This window comes from Saccopteryx leptura, chromosome 1 (genome assembly GCF_036850995.1).
Source record: "Saccopteryx leptura isolate mSacLep1 chromosome 1, mSacLep1_pri_phased_curated, whole genome shotgun sequence".
Classification (NCBI taxonomy): Eukaryota; Metazoa; Chordata; class Mammalia; order Chiroptera; family Emballonuridae; genus Saccopteryx; species Saccopteryx leptura.
In genome coordinates, this window is record NC_089503.1 from 361,993,513 (window position 1) to 362,020,717 (window position 27,205).

The 27,205-nt window shown below is 36.9% G+C and overlaps 1 protein-coding gene across 2 annotated transcripts in view; it reads left to right on the forward strand.

Annotated features, from left to right (window-relative positions):
• The first annotated feature begins 760 nt into the window (after nt 1-760).
• KHDRBS2 (KH RNA binding domain containing, signal transduction associated 2) overlaps nt 761-27,205 on the forward strand; it is a 567,387-nt gene continuing 540,942 nt past the window's right edge. For both annotated transcript variants that reach the window (XM_066361370.1, XM_066361371.1), the window contains exon 1: nt 761-1,047. In XM_066361370.1, coding sequence (XP_066217467.1) covers nt 957-1,047 — 91 coding nt within the window. In that variant the 5' untranslated portion in view covers nt 761-956. The remainder of the gene's footprint in view (nt 1,048-27,205) is intronic.

The following is a 27,205-nucleotide window of genomic DNA, read 5'->3' on the forward strand; positions in this document are numbered from 1 at the left end:
CTCCCACAGATAAGGATTAGGGGAGGAAGGATGGATGGGAGAGAAATCAGAACTAAGTCAATACCCCAATGATTGTATGCTAGAAGCGTGTTGATCTACAATATCGCCCCGGAGCCTCTTTATTTGTTTATCAATGAACATCCTACAGCGTCCCCGAGATGTAGGTCAGGCTCATTGAAAACACCAGTCGCCTATCACATGCAGTCTTCATTATGTTTCCAGACCCGGGGCGCTGCTGAATCCCGAACATTGAAGTAGGTCTAAGCAGCAAGAGAAGAGACACCTGTGCCTTAGGGACGCAGGTGAAGTCCCATCTACCTTCGGGAAGCTACCCATGGGATGCGTTTCCATCCCTCTCCGCCGCTCACTTCTCATTCCCATCTTCCCTGGTCTTGGGCCTGAGCTTCTCTGTTTAACCGGTGCTTTTCCCGCTCTCTCTCCGCTCCTCACCTCAGCTGAGGACCCAGGGCTCCACACAACTGGGCATGCCTAATAACCAGGGAAGGCTTGAGCTGCGAGAAGAAAGCTTTTGCACCTTCTGCGCTCCCCTCCCCTCTGCAGCTGTCTCCTGCCAGTCAGGCGATCCGACGTGAGGCGCGGCCCAATGAGAGCCCGCAGCTTTCGTGATGGCCCCGCCTCTCATGGCACCACAACCAATGAATGGCAGGCAGAGGTGGGACGCGGCCCGTTCCCGCCTCTCCAGTTAAGGCTGCTTGTGTGAGTGGGGGCTCCGCGCGAGCGAGGGACGACGGAAGGGACGGGCAGGTGTGGGCGCTGGGCCGCGCAGCCCGACGGCGGGAGTCGCAGGTGCTCGGTGCATGGGCCAGTGAGGACGCGCGGAGATCCCCTCGCCGCGGCGGAGGCGGAGCAGCGCGGGAGCCCGGCGCTGCCCCGCGACCCTGCGTCGGAGCGAGCGAACCTTGCGCTTCGCCCGTGGACTGTCCGAAGTCCGCGCTATGGAAGAGGAGAAATATTTGCCTGAGCTGATGGCAGAGAAAGATAGCCTGGACCCATCTTTTGTGCATGCATCGCGCCTTTTGGCGGAAGGTAGGACTTGTCCCCGCAGATGGGCACACACCGCCGGCCGCCCAGCTCACCCGCGGCTCGGCTAGGAGAGTGAAGTTGGGGAGGGACGCCGGTCTTCCTTCGCAGAAACTGTCCCCCTGAAGATGCTCGCTCCGGAGCTCGGGCGGACAAGCCTGTTCTTCGGGCGGGCAGCAATCAGTGCTCCTTCTCCTCTACGTCTTAATTTGAGAAAGATGAAGAGATTCGGAGATCTGATGGCAGTGGTGCTGTGACCTGTTAGGATCATGGATGGAGAAATCGTAAAGTGTAACGCGGTTTACAGGAATATTTTCACTTCGCAGAGGGAAGGGGAATCAGTTTGGAAGTAAATAGTGATTCATGTAGTGGTCTAAGAGCTCCTTCCTACACATCAGCTTTTTTTTTTTTTTTTTTTTAACTGCATTTGGGAAGTGATGTTGATACCCCTTAGTATAATCACAGTATTTCCAATGGAAAGTCTTAGAATTAACCTAGATTAAGCTACGCATGTTTTTCTATGAATGTGAATTTGGCAAAGGCTAAAGTACTTATCAATTTATTTGAAGTGTGGTGATTGGGTTATTCTGCCAGTTACTGGTCCCTAGGAACACTCCACCATTGATCAACTGTTTTACCAAGTGTGCATTTTCTTTTGCGTACCTGTAATGCTAAAGGTGATTTCATTCCTAGGGGAACATGTATGTCCTGTCTTTTGCGTGGCTTTGAAAGGTTGTTTACACACACACAACACACAAACTTTACAACTGAAATATTAACCAAATTACTTCATTTATCTTGAAAGAATGTCCTCTGGTTGCTAAAGATGCTACTATATCTGTACTGTGGATACTACTCTCTCTATCTGTAGTAATCTACACATGCCTTTTTAGAAACAACTTCATTTTTTTTTTCTTTTCTGATGAGTGCTTTGTTAGTAATGAATTGCTTCATCATCAAATTGACTACAATGCAGTTTTGTAGCTGAGGTTGTTATGGACTTACCTATAACAAAACTAAAAGTGACAACTTATCTTTTTTAGCCCTTCAGCATTAAAAGAAATGTTTTCTTTTTTAGACTCAGTTGTACGTGGAAGGAAAATTCTGATCCTTCCTGTGTGATTCAAATAGGCATTAGGTTTATTTAAATATTTTATTGACGGATTATTATTTATAATAACAATAAAGTGTTAAGGTTATTTTTTTTTCCATTTCCAAACTAAACAATTAAGAAAAGATTTGTAATCAAAATATTGAACTTGTGAAACAACTAAACTGTTTCAAAGAACAAGTTGGTTTTATAGACGCTTTGGGAAGATAAAATGCAATTATGCTTACTACTTTCTAAGTTATTGAATTTAAAAAATAGAAATTAAAGTTGAAATATAAACAATAAAAAATTAAAAAACAGAGATAACATAAGATAATGAATATTAAAAATTAATGAGTTATTAAATGCTTAGGATTATTCAGAATAATTTAAAATGCAGTTAAGCCTTTAAAATTGTTTAGCATATTTTTCAGAAGTGTCTTAATTTAGTTGATAGTGTTTTTAAAAAGAAAAAAAACCCCAACAATTACAAGCTGATCATTTTCTCTGACTTGCTCATTGGTGTCCTCTTCGGGACAGCGGGTTCAGTGATTAATTAATCTTTCACTAATGAGAGTTAGTGAACTTTTGAAAACTTCCAGATAAAGATATTCATGTGAGAAACTCTTAATAGAGTACAAAGTATTCTGTGGCTGGTAAAACAGAAGAGTCTATGCACCTCGTTCCTTAACATTTTATCTTTCCCAGGAACTTGATTTCTTGATTCTTAGGAACATGCTCAGATGATCCTTGTAATTTAATTTTTTCCCAGTAGGGGGAAGTGTGTCCTGCTTTTGTAAAACCTTAGGAAGAAAAGCTGCTAAATAGAGAAAAAAGCATCTAAGTAAGAAACAAAGAGAGATGTCCAAATTTCAAAGAAATCATAATGAGAAAAAGGGAATGAGATAGCTGATTGTAATAATCTTGAAGTTTATAAAAAAATATGCAAAAAGATATATAAGGTTTAAATGAATTCTCTTATTGTACCTGAGGCTCTTTACATGGGCTTACTAAAAAGTCTAAGGTGGGTATGCTTTGGAATCTTTAATAAATCTTAATGTACACTTTACACTAGAGAGCTTTCATTATATTTTCAGAGGCTGTTTGCCAAGATTTCCAGGTTTTGGTTCAGATCTCTATAGAAGAGTATTGTTGAGATGATTTTATTTCTCATACCTGGAAATGCACTGATTGAAGGCATTGGCTATAAATAAACCTGACATAGATATTCATTTGGAAGGAAGGTGCACACTGGAGTACATTTCAGTCAGTACTGTGCAGACAGTCTCAAGACTGAGTGAGTAATAAAAATGATCCAGATGATTCAGTTCTTCAGAATGATTTTTCCGGAAGCTAATATCTATATGGGCACTGATATAAACCAATGAGCTTTCACAATGATTTATTTTACTGTTTTGATTGGTGATAGATGCAAATTAGTGCTCAACATTGACTGCTTAGTTTAGAGTAGGCGGCCATGGGGTTTAAAGTGCTAGGTTTTTAGTTACTTTGTCATTTTTGTTGTGATTTATTTTATTTCACTTGTTTCTGCTCTGTTTTAAGTATGAACAATTCTGATAGCTAATGGAAGAACCCAGACATTTTGTGTTTTTGACTATTAGTTAGAGGTCTTGAATAATATGGTTTGAAGAGTGCTTATAATATGTTTGATTAAAATAATTATTTTTTGTGATTAGAATATTGTTTATTACTCATTTGTTATGGAAGATGTTTTTGAATATGAAAAAAAAACCCCAGCAAACTCAGCATGATCCTTAAAGTTCCACTCAGCCTCTGAATTTGTTTGCCAGATGAAATTAGATGAAGTTATTTATATCTCTCTGCTACTTCTGGGAAATGCACCAAACTGTGAATTCAGATACCTGGATTTTAATTCCACTTTTGCCTAAACTGAATCTTGGTAAGCTTCATTTTCTTGGGCCCAGTTTCTGTGTCTCCCAAATTAAGGAGTTGGGCTAGATGATCTATATGTTTTCTTGTAATTCTAATTAAGACTGGGACTACTGCTGATGTAAAGGAATAGTGTTTGTGTATTCAGAACAACAAAATCAATGGTTGAACATTTTTGAAACAACTTTTATTTCTTCCCAGTTTAATGATTAATAATACATTAATGCATTGTAATGTGATTTGAGGCATATATTTTTGGGGGGCACTAGTGACAGATTTATGTTCTTAAGACTGTTGAGCTATCAGGAAGGCTTGGGGCTAAAAATGCATATAAGTAGAAATATTCTTGTTTGCAGTCAAGTATGCCTGTCTGCTGATGGGTGTAAGTCTGTTCCAATTTATTGGTTCAATTATGGTGTTTCCGTAACTTAAAGAGGATTAATACATTCTTATCCAGTTGAGAGTGTTTTGGGTCATCTGGTTGACAGGACTTCCTAACTTGAATTCTTTACAAATATTGGTAGATTCATCATTCTTTTGATCAACTCATCATATGACAAAGTCAAATATTGCCAAATATCCCAATGGTCCAAATGATTTTTCACAAAACTCTTGGTGTAATTTTCAAAATTTCAGTAAAAACTTGTCTGTCCATCTAGTATTGGCCTCCATGCTGCAGATACAGATGAGCTTTCAAAAACACATGAGAAACGGGAATTAACATTTATTACAAATACTTTTTTGTAGTGATTTTGCTACGTTTAGATTTTCAGTAAGGATCGGTTTTTAATTTAGATTGTGTTCCTTAAAATATTTTTCATAAAGCATGGTGAATTCTTAAGTGAAGGAAAGGTATTGTATAATGTCTAAAATAGCTTCTGATAAAAAATAGTATCCATGTATCCTTCCCTTTGATTAATGTGATGTCTTTTTCTTCCTCTCAGTATATTTGGAGTAATCTTATTTATGTTTCTTAAAGAATAAGTAAAAGTTGGCAGAAAAACTGAATTCAAGGTTTAACTTTGATGTTTATTAAAACACATTTACAATATAATAGGAAATTCTACTTAAGCAAACAAAACCCCTGGGATCAGAGTAGTGATAACTTGTGCTGTGAAATTTCCTTTCTGATTTTCAGTTTTTTCACCTGTAAAAACAGGAAAAGTAACATCTTTAAGGCATGGTTCTTTTAAGGTTAAAAAATGCTCCTTGTGACAATATAAGCAGTATTTTATACAAATATAAATAATTTTTTTTAATTTAAATATAACAAAAATGTAAGCAGAAATTATACATGTGAGATGATGGTTTCAAGATTCTCCTTAACATTTTAAAGGCATTGTGGATTTGAACTCAGCTTGAAGCTTGATTTTGTAAGAAAATAAACACTGCCTTACTTTTGAATGACTGCTGAGTGAAATTTGAACTGATAAAACCAAACTATGAAATAAGTTATCTTATGAGAAATGATTCCAATGAGGGTTTTTAAAATAGCATGTTCCCTTAGTCAGTGGTTGTCAGTGTTTCACTTGAGCTTGATTAACTCTGGTCCTGTGTCTTTAGAATTAACTCCAAACCTCCTGAAGTCTCTTCATAAACCCGTATGTCCTTCCCTCTTTGCAGCTGATTTCATCCTCAGTTTTCTTGTGGGAAATGCATATATATTTTCTGATATTCTTCTGCAACTGCCTCCCATCTAAAAACTTTATAATCCTTTTACCCTTTCATTCCCAGCAGATAAAATAATGCTTCTTCTTCTCCTCCTCCTCCTCCTCCTTCTTCTTCTTCCTTCTTCCTTCTTCTTCTTCTTCTTCTTCTTCCTTCTTCCTTCTTCTTCCTTCTTCCTCCTTCTTCCTCCTTCTTCCTCCTTCTTCTTCTTCCTCCTCCTCCTCCTCCTCCTCCTCCTCCTCCTCCTCCTCCTCCTCCTCCTCCTTCTTCTTCTTCTTCTTCTTCTTCTTCTTCTTCTTCTTCTTCTTCTTCTTCTTCTTCTTCTTCTTCTTCTTCTTTCTTCTTCTTCTCTTTTGTTCAAGGTGGACTTTTTCACCCATTTGCTTAACCCTAACATTCATCACCCAGTGGGATTGTTCTATAGTTATATCCTTTCTTCTGTATCTCCAACTTCTTCCCTGTCCACTTTTTCCTTGAAGCAGCCTGTAAATAGGATCCAATCTGAAAAATGTTAAGAAGAATTCTTGTTTCACATGCCCAAAGCAATAAATATAGTCTTTGTTGACATTTACTCTCTCTCTTTTCCTCTAACTTTTCAATAATGTTAGTCTAAACTAAGCTGCCTCACTTTTCAATTTACTTCTTCAAAACCCTTAAGTATGGCCTCTGTTCTTGTCATTAAACAAGTGGCCCTTGTGACAGAATCATCTCCTAACTGGCACATCCAATAAAAGTTCTCCCACCTCTCATCAGGTCTCTTGGCTGCATTTTTCACTGTTGAGCTTTTCCCAGTGCTTTGGCTTCTTCCTTGGCTTCCAAGCACTACACATGATTGGTTTGCCTCTTCTCTATTTCCTGCCCTCACCGTCCTCCATCCCTCCCCTCCCTGCCTAAACACATGCTATGCTGTCAGAGTGTCTCATTCAAAATCAGAGTGTGACCCTGTCACACTTTTTAATAATATTCTCTTCCAGCAGGCCTCCTCTGATACCGTGCCAGCAGAGGGAGAGGAACACCACCTTGATACTTCCAGGTGGAGAGAAAAGTCCAGGATTCTCAGTAGGTATCCATTGATACCATTCTGGCCAGGACTCCAAGAAGAGTGGGAAGCCTCATTCTTGCTGGAGCATGCTGAAAGTTTCAGCAGGAACGAGAATTCCCCTGTCCCTTGCTTAGAGGGACAGGGTCCCTTGTTCCTGTTCATAAGGGTGGAAGTCCAGGATCTCCACGTGGACTCCATTGACACTGCAGGAGGAGGCCTCCTTACTGTGGCTGGAAATAAAGTCCGTGTTCCCCATTCAGCCTTCTCTGAGTCCATCCAGAGGGGAAAAGGATGCCTCTCTAAAGCTGGGTGAGATTGGAAACCTAGGCTCCCTCCCTATTTAACAACTTCCTCGACAGAAGTGAGCATGAAACACCTTTCGTTTTGCTTTTTTCTGTGTTGTTTAGCTGGAGAAGGATGTTTGTTGTTAAATGTTTTCTGTTTTGCTAGGTTGCCCTTTTTTCTAGTTCTTTGGCCAGAGAGAGCAGGCTTTTCTTCAGACTTCTGTTCACTTATTTTGTCTGGTTCTGTTGATGTTTACGGATTGCTGGCTTTTCCAGTACCCAATTCAGCATATATGGGGCTCAAGAACTGGGAAACCATTGCCGGGTCATTCCTGGGTATTGTGGTACCCAGTTAGCTTGCCTCCTTCTTCCTGGTCTGTGGTTTATTGATGTATAATATTTTCTCCCCATGTATTTGTGTGTTGTAATTCATTTTTTTGCCATTTTCTTGTGAATGTATGGTAGGCCCTGTATATTATAATTTAGTTAGCAAGTTATGTAGGCATAAGCCTAGCTAGGACCAGTTTATGTGAATAATAGGCACCTGTTTTTTGCTTTATTTACCTAATTTTAGAGAGACTTTGTGACACTGTAACTGACAGTGGGAACAAAGTGAGGTCTGATCATTATTTCTAGTTTCTGTTTATATATACAGTTTTGATTGATACTCTTTTTTCCCACAGGAGCTGTAGAAGGGAAGTTTTAGAGGTAGTTTTTAGAAACCCTTGTAAAGAAGGGTATAGTGTCACCAGCTAATTTGATTGAACACCTGATTTTATCTTTTTTTGTCTGAATATATATTATAAGAAATGTATTTTAATTGTCATTGTATTCTGGCCCAGGCTGGTGGCTCAATGGATAGAGCATTTGCCCCGTGTATGGACATCCTGGGTTTGATTCCCACTCAGGGCATGTAGGGAAAGTGATTATCTGCTTCTCCCCCCTACTCTCTTTTCTCTCCCTCTTTCTCTCCTGCAGCCAGTGGCTCGATTGGTTCAAGCGTGGTCCCAGGTGTTGAGAATAGCTCTGCTGGAATGCATCAGCCTCAGGTGCTAAGGATAGCTTGGTTGATTTGAGCATTGGCCCCAGATGGGGTTGCTGGGTGGTTCCGGTTGGGGCACATGCAGGAGTCTGCCTCATTATCTGCCCTCCTCTCACCTTAAAAAAATAATTGGCATTATATATATTCTGATGACAGTTTATTTTTTTAAAGCTATACAGCAATGTAAGATTTAATATATTCATAGATTGAAACATGATTCTTTTTCTCACAAAAATGGTGAATTTCAATAAAATTGTCATGTTATGGAAATAGATTTTTTTTTAAAATGAGTACTGTGTAATAGCTGATCTCAATAATTAATCTTAGCAAATACCCATGTTATATGACTTTTTCTTTTCTCAAGTGGAGAATCCTGAAATGATTGATGTTTTATTTGTCAAAAACTTGAGAAGTCATAACCAAGCATCTGTTGCTCAATCGTTCGTTATTAACTATTGCGGGGAAGAAGTCACTTGTAGAATATCCTCCATTGCTTACCTTTGCCTCATGAATGCATACTACTTTCAAAAAGATTTTGTTGTAGAGAGAGACATAAACGTGCAAGAACACCTGAATGACAAATTGTTAGGCCATTTACTATAATCTTATAGTTAAGATACAGTTTGGGGAATAAAGATCAATAGGCTGTTGTCTCTACTGTATTTGACTGTAACATTCATGCCCTTGAATGTGTGTGGTAACACCTGTCTGAAATATGTACTTTTGGTATATGAGGAGGTATCAGATGTTTAACTTACTAGTTTTTAAATAATCTGGGGATTCAACAGTATACATGAGTATAAGTAACATTGCATGAAGATATGCTGATGCTGAATTTTATACACCGATGATATCCTGGGAATTCAAAGGATGTCGTACTCCTGTTGGTCATGGTGACCGTGGATTCTTCATCCTCATCATCGTTATTGTCATTGCTATTACCATTAATTGAGAAATTACTCTTTGTCAGGTGCTTTGTATGCATTGCCTCACTTAATGCATCCACCAGTCCAATAAAATAGTTATTTGCATTATCTTTGTTTGACAAATGAGAAAATTAAGAATTGAAAAGTTAATTTATCTCAAGGCACAGAGCAAATTAATTTTAAAGGTGAAACCTGGCTTTCTCACTGAGAAGCCATGTGTAATCATTACATCATACTGCTTCTACGGAGGAGATACAACTTGAGTCAGGCTGTAAAGGAAGGCTAAATATTAATATGCAGAGTATGTCTAGGAGCTGAACATGATTTTTACCATTAACTTCTGAAATACATTCCTGAATGCAAGTATTAGATGAATTCTGACACAGTATTGTTAAGTAAGTATAGTATACAAAAGGCAAGTACATTTATAAATAGAGAAATTTACCTAAGTACAGAATTGGGTTTAGGATTATTGATACAGTTTAAGTTTTCTCTGTTTTATATTAACTGTTATTTCTAGGGGAGTTTTCTGATGAGGTGGCAAGGATCATTCTAGACTTTCTTCTTTTTTTAATCTGAAAAGGGATTTGGAGAACTCTCTATGATTTGCAGAGGCATTTTTCTTCCCACGTTTTTCAGAGAACTGCTTACATTTGATGGATTCTTTTAGGAAGGAAGAACAACTACAGGTCCTCTCTGTAGTTGGAGGCAGACTTGGGTTTGTTTAAAATTTGGAAGTAAGCAGATATCACATGTTGACCGTGGCTTGATAGAAATATCATCTACAGGTTCTGAGGTTTTAGGATTTAATAACTTTGTTACAGATTGATTGGTATTGTTACATTGTTATCAGAAATGGCACAGTTGGCCCTGGCCGGTTGGCTCAGTGGGAGAGCGTCAGCCCAGCGTGCAGGAGTCCTGGGTTCAATTCCTGGCCAGGGCACACAGGAGAGGTGCCCATTTGCTTCTCCACCCCTCCCCCTCTCCTTCCTCTCTGTCTCTCTCTTCCCCTCCTGCAGCGAGGCTCCATTGGAGCAAAGATAGCCCGGGCGCTGGGAATGGCTCTGTGGCCTCTGCCTCAGGCGCTAGAATGGCTCTGGACGCAACAGAGCGACGCCCCAGAGGGGCAGAGCATCGCCCCCTGGTGGGCATGCCGGATGGATCCCGGTCGGGCGCATGCGGGAGTCTGTCTGACTGCCTCCCCGTTTCCAGCTTCGGAAAAATGAAAAAAAAAAAAAAAAAAGAAATGGCACAGTTGATGTCTATTTCCTTTAAAACATTAAATTAGATGTTACTTCTCTAATAAAAAGGAAGCATGAATGTGTTCTCTCTAAAATGTAGATAGAGAGGGAGCCTCTATTACAGAAATTTAGCAAAGAGTTTGAAGGACAAATAATTTGCTAGTTTTGAGAAGAAAGGGATGACTAAGGTAATAGTTATTTTAATTGAACATAAACATTCTCGCTCAGGTCCTTATATTATATATAAAAAGGCAGTTAATTTTTAATTTATTTTATAGAAAAAATAAAGAAGCAGATTAGAGGGTAGCATAGTCAATTTGGGTTTTTAAAGCATTTAATTAGATGTTAGGTAAATGTCTAATTCTAATGTGAAAGTGTGTCAAAAGCAATCATTAAACATTGAAACATTTGCCCTGGCTGGGGACTTGAGTTGGTTAGGGCATCCTTCTGACACACTAGGGTTGCAGGTTCGATCTACAGTCAGGACACATACGAAAATCAACCAACAAATGCATAAACAAATAGAATAACAAATTGATGTTTATCTTTCTCTCAAATCAATAAATAAAAATTAAAAGAACTTTGAAATATTAAAAATTATTGAAGATTATTACTTGTTTAAGGAAATACCAAGATCTTGCTTTGATAAACTTTTAGAAGATTTAAATACCTGTTTTCACAGAGTCAATTGTTTCCTTAAAAATAATTTTCTCTAAGAAACTTAAGGAATTTGATTTTTTTTTTTTTGACAGAGAGAATCAGAGAGAGGAACAGATAGGGACAGATAGGGGCAGACATACAGGAAGGGAGAGAGAAGTAATAATTCTTTGCTGCAGCTCCTTAGTTTTTCAGGGATTGCTTTCTCATATGTGCCTTGATTGGGGGGCTACAGCAAAATGAGCAACCTTGGGCTCAAGCCACCGACCTTGGGCTCAAGCCAGCGACATTGGGCTTCGAGCCAGTGATCTTGTACTTCAATCCAGTGACCTTTAGGCTCAAGCTAGCAACCATGGGGTCATGTCTATGATCCCATGCTCAAGCTGGTGAGCCCGCGCTCAAGCTGCCGACCTTGGGGTTTCAAATCTGGGTGTTCCACATGCCAGTCCAACACTCTATCCACTGTGCCACCACAAATCTGGTCAGGCAGAATTTTATTTTTTAAAAATTGGATTTATATACAGTAATATACTCATTGTATATTAGAAGAGAGTAGATGACTGAGTACATTAACAGAATATATTTCTTATTATGTTTAGGCATGTAAATATGATCAATGGAGAAATTTAAGCAATTGTTATTTTTAATTCAAGAACATTCATGTCTCCAGAGAGTCTTAAGTTTTCTTTTTGTAGAAGGCAAAAACTAGAAGCAGCCTTTTTATCCATTCAAGATCTAATGGAGGAGAAGGCCTTTAAGGAATTGTGTGAAGATGAAAGAACATTTGGTGTGCTGAGGGCAGATGGCGTTTTATTAAATGATGTTGTTTTGGAACGGACTTCAGAATAATAGTTGGTTGTGCATTAAGCTAGTCTTCTGAAATTAGTGCAGGATTGGAAATTATATCATATTTATATAAGGGAAAACTGATAGAAAAGGCAGTATGAAATTTCCAAACTCTTTAATAGATATGAATTACTAAATATTTGGAATGAGTTGCAATAAGCCAGTGGTTTCTCTTTGAGTAGAATGAGTAGAATGTGTGTGTGTGAAGCATATGACAGGTATAGGTAGTTGAGAAACAGTGCAGACTTGGTCCAGTTGGTTCTTTATAAATATGCTCTGTGTTACTAATAGTTCTATTTTGGTTGAGGAGAGGAAATCAGTTATAGTCAACTAAATGCACAGTTTTCAAAGGATCTTCAAAATGCAATAATAACTAAAATTAATGAGTTTTAGGAGTCCTGGAGGAGGGCACTTAAAATGTCTACAGGGATCATGGCAAGCTTTCAACGGAAGGGGCATGTTAGTTGAGTTCTAACAAATAAGTGACATATGGCCAGGATGCAGTGAAGAAGGGGCTGTCATTGTGGAGAATTACACATGGATACAGTAAACCACATCTCTAAAACCTGAAAAGGAAGACACATTGATTTAAATATGATGGAATTAAGTATAATACTGTGATTTATAATAAGACATATATATTTGGTCTTTTTCCCTGTTTCTGGAAAAGAGCGCCTAAAACCCTTGTAATTTTCTATGTGCCGAGAGCCATGTCAATGAGACGGCTTCTGTACCCGACTTACGGATGGGGGCTGGTTGCCAGGAGAACCAACCATGTGATTAGAGAACTGTAAGTTTCAGTTCCACTTCCCTAACCTCAGGAAATGGAGAGAGACTGGAGGTTGAATCAACTGCCAATAGCCAAATGATTTAATCAAGCATGGCTGTGTAATGAAGAGCCTGGTAAAACCCCAGAAGGTCCGGGTGCAGAGATCTTCCCAGTTGGTGGCACACATGGAGATTGGGAAGAGTTGGAAGCTTAGAGCATGGAAGCTCTGTGCCCTTCCAGTGTCCCATAGCCTCCCACCCCCCATGCATCTCTTTCATCTCTGTGTCCCTAAGCTACATCTTTTGTAATAAAATGGTAATTTAATAAAATGTTTCTCTCTGTTCTGTGAGCCGCTCTAGCAAATTAGTCATGGAACCTCTGGTTTATGGCCAGTTGGTTAGAAATACAGGTATAACCTGGACTGGCAACTGGATGCTGAAGTGCAAGAAAGTGTTGTTGGAATGCCCATATGGTAGCTGGTCAGTCAGAAGCACAGACAACAACGTTGGCTTGCAACTGGTGTCTAAAGTGGGGCATCGGGGCAGGCTTGTAGGACTGAACCCTTAACCTGTGGAATCCTATGCTGTCTTCTGATAGATAGCGTCAGAATTCAGTTGATCTTAGACATGATGCAGATTTCTGAGTATTACTCGTTACTGTTTTAGACTCTCCTCCTCAGCTCCCCCCACCACACCATGTTGGAATTGGGTTCAGGAACCCAAAAGAGTAAGTGTGGTTGAAAAATACAGTAAAAGAGAAAGCATCAAGAATAAGTGGGTCTGAAGAGAAAGGTAGATGCTTATCACACATCTTGTCACCTACATTAAAAAGTTTGAACTTTATGCCAGAAACAATGGTAAGTAATTTAAAGGTTTTAAAAAGGTGGCAAAATCACAGTATCATTTAAAACATAATGTAGCTGTACTGTTGGGGAAGGATTTGATGGATAATAAGACAGGGCAGACCATCAGATAGCTAGCAAACCAGGAGAGAATTTATGGTGACATGATTTTAAATAATGAGAGTGCAGATGGCAAGAAGTGGACAGAGCTAATAGAAATTTAGCAAGGGAAGTATAAAGAGTCATATTGGCTAGAGAGGATGAATAATAAAAGGTAGTGAAGGCTGTTGTTTAGCATGTTCTTGATAATTGATTCAATGGTGTGTCTTTTATTAAAAATTAAAAGAAGGTTAATGCTGTGTTCAGTTGGATATGCACTGAAGAGCATGTGGGGGTGTTGAGGTAAAAAGGCAGGAGTAGAGTTAGGTCTGGAAAAATGTCTGTTGCAGGTAATGGTTTAGGTTCATTAGCATGTAGGTGATGATTGACCTTGAGAGAAGGATTCACTCAGGGAAAGCATATGGAGAATAATAGGAAGAAGATTTAGGATGGAACCCTGAGGATCATCAGCATTTAAGGGAAAGACAGAAGAAAGCTGGTCTGCAAAGTTGACTAAATGGAGTTTCCTAGAGTGTAGGTAGGAAAGATGAAGTATGTCTCCTGTCAAGTAAGTAGCATATTTGAAAAGTGAAGAATTTGGTTAATGTTTTCAAGTGTTGTAGATAGGCCAAGGGAGACAAAGATTAAAAATGTCTCATGGATTTGGCAACAAAGAACAAATTGAGGGAGGGGTTAGAGAAAATCCCAAATTTCTTCAGGTTGAGTAGTGAATAGCAAGACAAAGCGAGTGCAGTTGGAAAAGTATATCCAAAACTTTGACTTTGTAGAGGAGGAGAGCTAGGAGTATATAATCTGTTGAACAGTATAAAATTGATAACATTTAATCATTTTGACCTAAAAACACAGCAGTTTTGTATAGTTTAACCTTTAGCAGGGTAAAATGAGAGACATTGAAGTGCACTGGTTAACTGCATAGACACTGAGTCTGACTCCCAAGGTCCCAATTTTGTTCCTGTAATTAAAGTTCCATGTTATTTTGGGTTACTTTAATCTCTGTACTCCTCTTTTTCTTATGTGTAGAATTAGAACACCATTAGTTCTAAACTAACAAGTTAATGACCGCCACATATTGTTTCATTTGCCTACTTTGAATTACAATGCAGTTCCTAGGCTGTGCCATCATCTCTGCTCTCCATCCTCTCTGCTTCTACCTTGCTAACCTCCATGGAACATCCTTATACAAAATACATCTCATGTCACGAAATTGTAAAACTAATCCCTACTTATTTTCTAAGACTGTCTTCGAACTACTGAGTCTTTTCTTATCCTAAGTCCATTTCTCACACCTGCTATTTTTTTTTTGACAGTTCTTATTGATTTGTTGGCATATGTTGATCACTGCCACTTTTTTGACACATTTTTCTCTTTAAATTTGTGATACATTACCTACTTTATTCTGATCAGTGAAGCTGTGATCCACAATGAGCATGCGATGGGTGCCTGAATCTTGTACACTTAGGTCCTTAAAGCTCATAGTAGAAATTTCTTCAAACTGAGTAAGATTGTTGTATGAGAAGATGTATTATCTTTTATAGGTTTGTTTCAGGACTAGAGGAAATACTGACTTTGTTGGACCTGAAAGAAGACATGTGCTTCTGCAAACTTTTAATTATATATTTTAAGATTAAACATTATTTTAGGAAACTGTGTGTGTGTGTGTGTGTGTTGTGGTATTTCTTATTCTGAATTGTGATAAAAAATGTTTGGGAGCTACTGTTGTAGTAGAAACAATACTACAGGTAGGTGCAGTCAAAATAATGTTTGAAACCTAGATCTGCTACTTGGTTGCTTTGTGACTATAAGCAAATTTCTAAATATCTTTAAGCCTTTGTTTTTTTGTCTATAAAATATGCTCTTGTCTTTTTTTTATTTATCGATTTTTAGTGAAAGAGGTAAGAGAGAGAGAGAAGGAGGGAGGAGCAGAAAGCATCAACTCCCATATGTGCCTTGACTAGGCAAGCCCAGGTTTTTGAGCCCACGACTTCTGCATTCTAGGTTGATGCTTTATCTACTGCACCACCAGAGGTCAGGCACAAAATATACTCTTATTAAATGTCTTATGGGTCAATCAAACATCTCAAGAATCCCATGCTAGTGTGCGTGTAGTGTTTATGACAGAAATAAATAAAGATTCTTTATTCCACTTTGTCTGGTTTTCTAACTTTAAAAAAATGGAGGCAAATTTTCTGAAAAATGAAATGCAGTTGTTAGTATAGAATCTGATGTGTTTTGATAATTGTATGATCTATGTCAGCTTACTGTTGAAAAGGTAGAGAACATTTCCATTGGCTCAGGCTTGCCTTATACCCCTTCCCATTAATCAGTGTTTCCTTTGGCAACCACTGTTCTGATTCCAGCATAGATCACTTTGGCTGTTCTTCAACATTATATAAATGGAATGATTAACTATATAGTCTCCCTTTTTAAGCTTAATAGATTTTGAAAGTCATTTGTGTTGTTTTATCAGTAGTTATTATTGTTTTTCATGCTGAGTAGTGTTCCATTGTATAAATACACCACAATCTGTTTATTCAATTTCTGGTGGATGGACATCTCAGCTGTTTTCAGCGTTAGCTTATTACGAAAAGCTTCTATAAATGTTCATGTACACAATTTTTGTGGGCATACATTTGCTTTTTTTGGAGTGTAATTGCTGGGTCTTAGATTGTGTATATACTGTTTACCTTTTATTACATGAGATGGCCAAATAGTTTTCTGAAGTGGTTGTACTATTTTAGTCTCTCATCAATAATGTGAAAATTCTGATAGTTCCTCTTCTTTGCCAATGTTTGAAATTCTCAGACTTTTTTCAAGAGCTGTTTTAGTAGTTTCGAGTGGTAGTATACTGTGGTTTTAATTTGCATTTCCTTGATGATTAATGATGTTTAGCATGTTTCCATGTACTTTTAGGCTATTTGTATATATGTATTCTCTTATTTAAAATGATTGGTTAGAATGTTGACAGATTTTTAATTGGATTGTTGGTCTTTTTATTGTTGTAGAAGTTATTTGTAGATTCTGAATATGCATCTTTTTAAAAAATATATGTACTACAAATATTTTCTCCCAATATGAGGCTTAGTGTTTCATTTTCTTAAGTGTCTTTTGAACAATAGAAGCTATTAATTTATTCTAAGGTCTAATTTATTGTGTTTATTTTTTTCTTTATGCATAGTGGTGTTTGTTGCTCCCCTCAAGATCACAAGGGTCATCTTAATATTTTCTTCTAGAGGCTTTATGGTCTTAGCTTTGAAGTATATGTTTCTAACCCATATAGAAATAATTTTTATGTAAAGATTTTTTTTTTTGGTTTGAATATTCACTTGTTCCAGAAAAATTTGTGGAGATTATTTTTCTTTGTTCACTATCAGAATTACAGTGTAAAGACAATGAACCTGTATTGTTTAAGCATATAAAATATAGAATAATGATGATCATAGTGTTTAAATAGATGTGAACTACCTTACCATATTGACCATCTACATGTCTTTTCCAATATAAAAAAGCAAATTCTGATGGCCTTAGTAAGCATGACATGTTTATATTATGCTTTAAAATTATATATAGCTATATGAAAATTTTATTTATTCCTCACAATTTAGTTTTGAAAAAAAATATGAACACACTTTTCTTATTATAACTGAGGAAAGGACTAGTGATCCTTAGTGTTTACTGATTCTGACAAGTTTAGAATTCTACCAGTAAATAAATAATGTATTTGCTGCTTCCTTTTTTTTTTTTTTTTATTCAGTGAAAGGAGGGAAGGTAGAGAGACAGACTCCTGCATGCGCCCTGACCAGTAAGCACACAGCAAGCCCACTATGGGTCAATGCACTGCTCACCTGGGGCATTGGTCTATTGGTCAGCAACTGAGCTCTTCTTAGCACCTATAGCAGAGGTCATGGAGACGTCGTGAGTGTCCAGGGCCGACTCCCTTTAATTGAGCCATGGCTGCAGGAGGAGGGAGAGAGAGAGAGAGAAACAAGAGGAGTGCAAAAGTAGATGGGTGCCTCTCCTGTGTGTCCTGACCAGGAATAAATAGTACCTGTGACATCCACGTGCCGGACCAACGCTCTACCACTGAGGCAGTCAGCCAGGGCTGGTATTTGCTTCTAATGAACAGTAATGGTAGCTGGTAAAACCTGAGACAGTGCACTGTTCTGAGTAGCAAAATATGTTGTTGTATCCCAAAATAGTATACACATTAAACATTTCCATTTAAAAAAATCATATAACTTTAGATAATGAGTTATATGCGTATTCTGTTTATGTGAGAAAAAAATATGCTATTTAAAAAACAATATATGTATTGTACAGAGGTGACAGCCCTAGGGCATAAGTGATAAAATAATATATATACATAGATGAATAACTGAGACCTATATCTGCATCCATAGTGATAGCCTGTTTCTATGTCTTGATCTTCAGTGACTGATTAACTGCCAGCATTGCTATCACCCTGAAATGTGGCATCAGGATTTTGAAATTGCCTAAGGGCATAAGTGACTGGTGACTTTGCATTAAATCCTAAAAAATAGGTACCAAACAACTGTCTCTTAGTAAACACCTAGGTAGTCATCCTGTCAACAATAATAACCAAAAGAATATTTAATAGTGATCCAAACTGACAGATTACATCAGTTGCTGGTACCTGACAACCTAATCCTTGGGGAGTGTGTTTAGACAGGCAGGGAGGCTACTCCCTGAAGGAAGATGATCGTGTTGTGGGGTTAGAGGTAGGGATGAAGTGGACAATTTTGTTTGCATATGGAAAGGAAGAACAATGGATTTAGATGCCATCAAGTGGCTCTGACATTGTGAAGTGCTGAAATGTGTTCCCATGGAGGTATTTAGGACTTTCTGTAGAAAGTTGTGAGAAAAAAACAACTCTTTTATTTTCCTCAAAAGATACATATTGACACTTCCTTGGAAGTAGAAAATTTGATTAGATGGCCTATGAATATCAATTTTATGTATATTATAAAATTTCATAATAACAATAATTCATTATGTTACCATAAAGGAAAACTGCTTTTGAAATCTATCTCAACATGAAATATTAGAAGAATGATTTATTTTAAACAGTACTCCACAGAGATATTTAAGTTTCTGAAAGAAAACAAAAATATCAATTTTTTTTACTATTAGAGAGGTTAAGATCCACACAGGGTGAATAGGAGAGATAAAGGCTCTTGATACATTAATGTTTACTATTAGTTGCTAATTTTGACCACTCCCAATTAGAAATGAAAAAATATTAATAAGTACACCTTTCTTAGACGCAATTCACTCTTAGTCTGCGACTACGTCTTATAATTGGTGTTTTAGAGCATCCTCTAAGTTTGTTTTGACCACTATTCTCAATGCCAACCCCTATATAAAGCACTATATATATCATCACCTACCATTCTTCACCTAAAGGGAACAAAATGGATCAGAATGGCACCCGATACTTTCTGGGGAGAAACTGGCACTAAAACCGAGAAGCTGCAAGTCAGGGCTGGTTCCTAATACAGTGGAGTTATAAACTCTGAAGTCATAGGTCTGAGCTCCAGAAAGAACAAAACAGATGCTCAGAGAAAGGCCAACCTGAGAGAGAGTTTCCTGGGTTCCCTGTGACGATCAAAGAAGTCTTCCCAGGGATCCCGCTGACCTTAGCTCCTCCTCTTTTTGCAAGGAGAAACCTTCTTTTTTTTGCAAGATATGAACTTTTTTGATAATTATATAAGATGGCTTATGTTTTTTGTTATTTGCGACCGGAAGAACTTTGACTAAGAGAAAAAAGGACTGGTTCTACGAAAATAGCAATCTCTTATAACGTTTTAGTTTGAGCTCACCTAAAAGCAGTCCCTGCGATGAGGATTTGAGTGTCGAAACTTACATGTGCTAGTAGTGATCGCTGGCAATGAAATGAGGTAAGCTGGAAAAGCCACTTGATTCATCTCTCATAGGTTGGCGTCTTTGTTTGTTTATTTGAATGCTTGTGAGTCTAATTATACTCATATATGTTAAAGTTGCCTATATTAACCCAGGGGGATGGAAATAAGAAGGAAAAGCATACAGCTCTTTGGTTGTCCTAGTCTCTTCTGACATCTTTTTTGCTGATGGTATTTAGGACAAAAAATGTATTTCAGATTGGTCCTCTATTCATTTTGGGTGAAGTCAAGTCCAGACTTATTTAACAAGAGGTACATATATAGTATCTTATAATTTTCTCCAGAAGTAGACCTTGGAGTAAATACAGGAGGGAAAGTATTTTATTTTGGAGGTGAACTCAAGAAATGAGGAAGTTATAGATAAAGGAAAGGTAGTCAACAGTTTTTAAAATTTTTTTTATTTTTAAAATATTTTTATGCAAGCAAGTTACTAATATAGGCAACTGATGCTTAATCACATTTGGAAAATTGGGAGCCAGTGTAAAACTTCACTTTGAGGTATCTGTACCAAATCCTATTAGCTATTTGGTTGAGAGTAGCTAATTAAATTCCTGACATACTATATTGGTCATTTGGGTGCAAAAAAACAAAACAAAAACAAAACACAACAAACAAACTGGTCTGACAGCCAGCAACAGCTTTTAGGTGAGAAATGTATAGGCCTTGGCTCTTGGAAGATGTCAGGTGTGCCCTGAAGTTAAAATGATGGGGAGAGATAGGCAAGCATATACTCTGTAATGCATAGGACCCTATAATATAAGATTGCTTTGATCCATTTTTTGACTGTGTAGGACAGACAAAACATGCGAGTTCTTGTGAGCTAGAAAAGAGTCGACTACGTCTATAGGGAGAATGATGCTTTGTTTACCCAGCCTCCTCCTGTACTCGCAAACAACAAATCAATAAACATGAATGGGGTTTAGAGAGTACCTACCCTGAAATGTTTCTGTGTGAATGAATTTTAGAATAATGCTGCTTTTTATTGAACTTAGGCAAAATATTGTAGCAGCCTGATAACAGCCTGCCACATTACAAATCACCACTTGCAAGGTTACACCACTGCCTTTAGAAAAAGCTAAATGAATTACTTCAAATAGTGTGTTTGATTCAAAAGGGAAATAGCTGGTAGTTTGGGAGTGGCAGTCTTTTCTTCTGGTTTCAAAACCATTGAAAACCCATCGGTTTCAAAACCCACTGCCATGCTTTACTTTTTCAGTGTTGCTGGGAACTGAAAACCTACAGTGAATGGGGAAATAAAAGATATTTCTAATTGAGAAAGAAAATAAGAAAAGAACTCTAGTGAAAACAGTCACATTGTCTGTCATTTTACTCTTGTACTATTTATAGACTTTGAGGTTGGTTAAACTAAATTTAATTGAAAATAGAACATTTAGTGAATTCATTATTTAATTCTTCTTTAATTAACTTTCTTCCTTTAGAATATTTCATGCTTTTTAATCCTTTTTATGTTTTAAATCTGGAATAGTCTGTACAATTTAAGTACCAATGCTATGTCTCAAAACATATGCATACATCGTACAAGGCATATAAGAGAGGTGTATACACATGCATACACACCATGTTGCAATTCCTGTTATTATTTCTCTGTATCTGTTGTGTTTTAGAATTTGTTTTAATATTCAGTAAATGGAATTGTTGATTTGATGAGCCTTCATGGATAGAAGGGACCTGAAACAGTTGCAATTCGATTGTCAGATATGAGAAATTATATCTATGTGATTTCTGGGAGAAAGTGAAGCCATGAATATCTTTAATCTTTGAGCTCCTTTTCAACTTTTGGAGTCAGTGATTCTAGTAAGAAAGAACATAATGGATTAAAAAGGTTAGATTTGAAAAAAAAAGGTTAAGGTGATGAATCAGTCAAGTCAGAATTATGTGATTATAAACCTCTACTATAAATACCTCAGTAATTGCAAAGCCAGTCTACTATCATGCTTCAGAGTAAGAATAACTTGAAACACCTAATGGTTCTCTGTGGGTTCTTGCAAAAGGAGAGGTCTGCAGGAATATGAGAGGATGAAGGCTACAAATACAGTAAAGGAAAAGAGATCAGCCAGTGTTTGCTCCTTAGTATTATCGGCTGCATAAGTATAGCTTCAAAAAGCCACCAAGTTGAATTTGAAAATTACTGTGCAAACAAGCTTTTACTTGTTTGAAATGATCATAGCAGCTGCAATAGAGTGAATAGAATTTTTTTAAAAATATCGATTTTTTTTCTGTGTGTCAGGTTTTTTTTGATGAAGGGAATAAGTAATAAGTGATTTTGGTGTGATGTAGTCCTACAAAGAGAGCCTTTGGCAGTTTCCTGAACACTAACACTTGTGATTTTTAAAAGTAACATTAAAATTTAGGACATAAAGGAAACATAATAAATTTCCAACTAGTATTTTTCAAAAAATGGTATGATTCAATCACTTCTTTTCTATTTTTTCACTACCTGATTTTAGGTGATTATGTAAAACCTGTATTGTAAACATCTCCCCTTCAGTTTTTTGGGTGCATATGCAATTTACTTGTCATATTAAGCCAATAGTGGTTTTATTTTTAAAAAATTTTTAAATTAAAAAAATTTTTTTTAACTGAGAAGCAAGGAGGCAGAGACAGACTCTTGCATGTGCCCCAACTGGGATTTACCAGCAGGCCCACTAGGGGACCGATGCTCGGGCCATCTGGGACCATTGCTCTGTGGCTTGGCAACAGAGCTATTTTAGTGTCTGAGGTGAGACCACAGAGCCATCCTCAGCGCCTGGGGCCAACTTGCCCCAACTGAGCCATGGCTGTGGGAGAGGAAGAGAGAGATAGAGAGAGACAAGGGAGAAGGGGAGGGGTAGAGAAGCAGATGGTCGCTTCTCCAGTGTGACCTGACCAGGAATCAAATCTGGGGCATCCAGATGCTGAGCTGACACTTTAACACTTAGTCAACTAGCCAGGGCAAGAGTTTTATTAAATGAGAAGTAATACTATCTTGTGAATTTTTTCTGACTGTGTTTTGTATGCCATTCTGTAGCTCACTGTACTTTTTGAGAAAAAAGGCTTCCCTTGGTGCTTTTATTTAATAATTGGTCAGTGGTGCTCTGTTTTTTATTCTTCAGGTTCAGATTATATCTCTGAAATTAAGGCAGTTTATGACTTGCAAAATTGTGAACTACTCATCTTAGTGCATGAATTAATTGTAAATGTTACCATATGGACAAGGATATAAAACCAATTAGTAAAGGCCATTTTATTTCAAGACCTGGTGCAGGTTTTTGGAAATTTTAAAATATGAAGTAGTAATCAATAGAACTTAATAAAGCAAATATTATTTAAAGAACCCCTATATCATAAACAAAAGCCATTAGTTATGTACTAAGTAGTAAAGAAATTCTGAAATTTTTATGTTCTAAGTGTAGTTGAGAAAATAGGTATTTGAAGTGGTTTAAGCAGTGCAGTAACATTTTTAAATAGTAAAATATTAAAATAATTGTTATTAATTATTCTGGTTGGAATTAAGATGTTATCACTCAGCTAAACTAAAATAGCATGTTTTCATTGCAGTGCACCGTAATCACGTGTGAGTTGTATTTGGTCGAGATAAAATGCCGTACCTCTTATTTAAAAAGAAAATTAAAAAAAATTTAGTTGATAATCTGTATAATTGAGAAATAAATGAGTTGATACTATAATAGCATGATAGATCCTAAAAATAGCATAAGCAGTTGCTTCTTTTAATTATGAAAAGCATTCGATATCTTGTGCTGAATTACCCATGTATAAGAAATAATTTATACAATTATTATAGAAAGTTAATGGGATTCCTTTTCTGTGGATATTTCACAGCACTAAATGTACTTTTTAAAATCAGGTTAAACAAAATATACTGATTGCAAGTATAGGAAATGCAAATATAACAGTCTGAGTTTCTAACGAGCCTTTAAAATTTTTTCCTTGGCAAATACAGTTACTAAATATTGGTATGACAGTATGTGAATATGAGGTTAAATTTATAGATTTATTTTAGAGAGAGAGGAAGGGAAAGACATACACTTTTTATCTTTACATTCAAACTCTGATCTCTTGCTATTTGCTTGCTTGCTTGCTTGACAGCAAGTTGTTTTGTTTTTTTTTTGATTGATTGATTTTAGAGAGAGAAAGAAGGAGGGGAGGGAGAGAGTCAGAGAGAGAAATCGATTTGTTTTTGTACTTAATCATGCATTTATTATTCATTGGTTGATTTCTGTATGTACCCTGACTGGGACTGAACTGCGACCCGGATGTATCTGGTCAGTGCTCTAACCAACTGAGCTTCCTGGCCAGGGTCGTGCCTGCAAGTTTTTAATTCAGGCATGTTGGGCTGTCAGTGTGTCACAGGTAAAACTGGCCAGGGCACTAGTTTTATGTATGTTTGATTTTAGAACATTTTCTTTCTAGAGAAAATTTTTGAGTAAATTATATATCTATATTGGTAGCTGTTTTTCTCACTAAGATTCATTCATTTTTGTAGTGGTGTACATGTACTTATAGATGCTTCTGCATATTAAACACTCTAATCATTCTACTTAGGTAATTACTGAGTATAATATGATTCAAGCACTGTGCTAGATGGCTAATAAACAATGGTAAAGGAGTACCTGCTAAAAATGAGCCTCTCAACGCCCAAGAAATCAGAGTTTCAGAATTTCATTTAATATTAGGTTAATTCCATTTGTGGTGTTACTGTTAGTAAATCTCTGTTAAATCCTATATTTTAAGTTTTTGAGGTTTTTTTTGTTTTTAACTTCTTTTCTGCTTTTATTATTTAAATATATTGAGTAACACAAAAATTCTTGGTTTTTCTGATAGTGTTAGAAGTGATTGACATGGTAACTTAACCTCAGTAGTATGGCTGCTGGATTTTAATGTAATTTTACTTGATGCTAATGTAACGTGCTTATTTACAAACCTGGACCTGTTCATCATGGGATTGATAAGATTAAGTTCTAGAAATGCACAATGGATCCCTGAGTTCTCAATTCTGATATCTTGTACAAAAGAGTATTGTATTTCCAGAGCTTTTTCAGATATTTGAATCTAAATACTGGGGTATGCTTTTTGCTACTTTACCAAATAAATATAGAGAAGTTCAAAATTTGTAGTTTTTAAATAAATATATCAAATGAACGCTGGTATGTACCTGTTCTTTTCAACAACTTAAGTTCATGGAGGATTTGGACGGAGAAAAATCTCCTCGTTACGTTAGTGTTTTTAGTATTAGCCTCCAATGTACAGGCTATTTAGTACTCCAAAAACAAGTGATACGAGCCTAGAATTAATATTTATTGTATTAAAATGAGTACATTGAAAAAAATTCACATATTATCAGCAGATTGCCTGTGGAACACATGCATAATGTATGACTTTAAAAGTTATTCCCTGTGGTCTGATTTGATTTACTTAAAATGATAACCAAAGACATCCCTTCAAGAACACATGCTGGCTGACTCTGCTACTAACAGAAAATGCTTCATTTGTCTGTTTTCTTCAAAGGGCTCCTCCCTTTTATACTGTATTAGTTGGATTGTGAAGAATGACTTTTTCATTCATTATGTCATTGTGCATAATGACTTTTGATATAATTTTAAAAATTAGTAACACATTTCTCATATTATCAAATGGCTGCTAATTACATAGTTGCAAATCATTGAGCCAAGTGGGTTCTGTCAAAACTGAAAACTCTGTCAATGATGCTGCTAATTCTGATCCAGCTCAGAACAGGTACCAGGTCCCAGGGAGCTAGAGCATAGGCACATGTGGAACAGTTGAGACTGGAAAAGTGTATAGGGGCAAAATCATGAAGGAATTCTTATGCCCTAATTATCTAAGTTTTTGGTAAAAAAGAGCAATTATTAATTTCAAGTAAAGAATATAATTATTATATTTGCTTAAATATACCTGAATCCCTTTTAAATAAACACCTTTACCACACTCATTTGGAATCCCTTGTATTGTACTAAAAGCTATTTTTATGGATTAATAAAGACAAGTATATCTACTTAGTAACCTACAATTATATATATTGTCAGTGACTAGATTTTAAGAGAGAATTCTGGCCATAAAGGAAATCAAGTCCTTTGAAATTGGATACGGGAAAACAAAGGTGATACTAACTGGGATGAATTGTTACTAAATTACTTTCTTTCCTCATAAAAAATGTATTTCTTAATTGTGGCTGATTCTTAAGATTTTATTTAGGCATTCCATTTACTCATTGTAATTGCAATACAAATGAAAATACTCAGTCCTAAAATTTGAGGAAAACTCTTCCCATAATCAGTGTTAGTTAAACCCATCAGAAGCAGATTGAAACAGCTTTTGAAGTGATTTTTCCGTAGAATATTAGTAGCTTCAAAGTTTGGTACATTTATCTAAAGTATCCAAATTTTTACCTGGGCATTTCAAGTAAAAAGCCTAGGTTACTTTTCTTCGGACAGAAGAGAAATAGAAATCAAGGACTGGGTAAATAACTTCTTGAAAACAGTAGGGGATTTTTATTTTCTTTATAGCACTGAAGGGTCTCCTACACGGTGCTGGTTTAGGAAGAACCAAAATTGTTTGCCTGTGTGTTCCATTCAATCTGAACAGGCAGTTTAGCTAAGACTTCTCTGACAAGCAGACTTTGTTAATGAGAACAAGAATTGTATTTAATGAAAGGGTCATTCTTCCCTTGTACCTAGAAGTACAATATATATAAATGTGAGTTTGTATAAGACCCAGATTAAAAAAAAAACTTTTTAACCTCTTCTAGAGCTTTATAAGATTCACAGTTGTATTTGCATCTTGCTGATGATGGAGTCAAGGTTTTATGGGTTTTATGTAGCTAGGGTGTGGCCAAGCTTAGCTTCATCTCAGATCTTACTGACAGGGAAGCCTCAGGTAATGAGCAACAAACACTATAGGCCTTCCTGACAGCATATGAGCAGCCTAATCATACACCCGCATCGGCAACGTTTTATACCCTGAATAATGTTGACCACTTACAGCTACTTGAAAATTTGACTTCATAGGCAATATGATCCTGGCATAAATATAGGCATATATACACTAGAAGTTCTCACTGAACTCTGGAACTAACCATGATTATTTTTTTTATATTTTTAGTAATTCTCAAATTTTGTACAATGACTATTTCTTATAGATTCATGAAAATATTCTTAAAAGAGAAAATTCTATTGGGCTTTGCGTTGATGCTTCTAATAGGCATAATTCTTTGTCTGTTGAAACATATCCCTATTCCCTTCTTCACCTATTAGAGCACAAGACTGGCTTCTCTCCTCGGCTATACTTTGGTAACTACAATCTTGAGAACAGATCCATTTTTCCCGTTCCTCATTTTCTCCTCTGTGTAATGAAGGCATTATTGTACCTGGTCAACTGCGATCCATTTGCAGTAGCATTGGCACTCCCCAGAAGGCTGCCCTATGTTTCTACTTGCCAAGGGGCACCAGTAGGAGCACTACTTACTTTCATGAATTGCTGTCTAATGAAATCTACTTAAGGCTTGAGGCCAAGCCAGGTCATCTCAGGAATTACAGGGTAAAAAAGTTTCCTATAATTGGGTAAAAGCTAGGAGATGTATATAAGTTTATGCTTGTGGGGAAAAAAGCCGGGTGGTTGTTCCATGGCTTTTGTAGTGACAGAAGATGATTTGACTTTGGGTGGTGGTCACACAGTGCAATGTACAGATTCAGTGTCATGGAAATAAACACTTGAAACCTATATAGTCTTATTAACCAATGTCATCAATAAATTTAA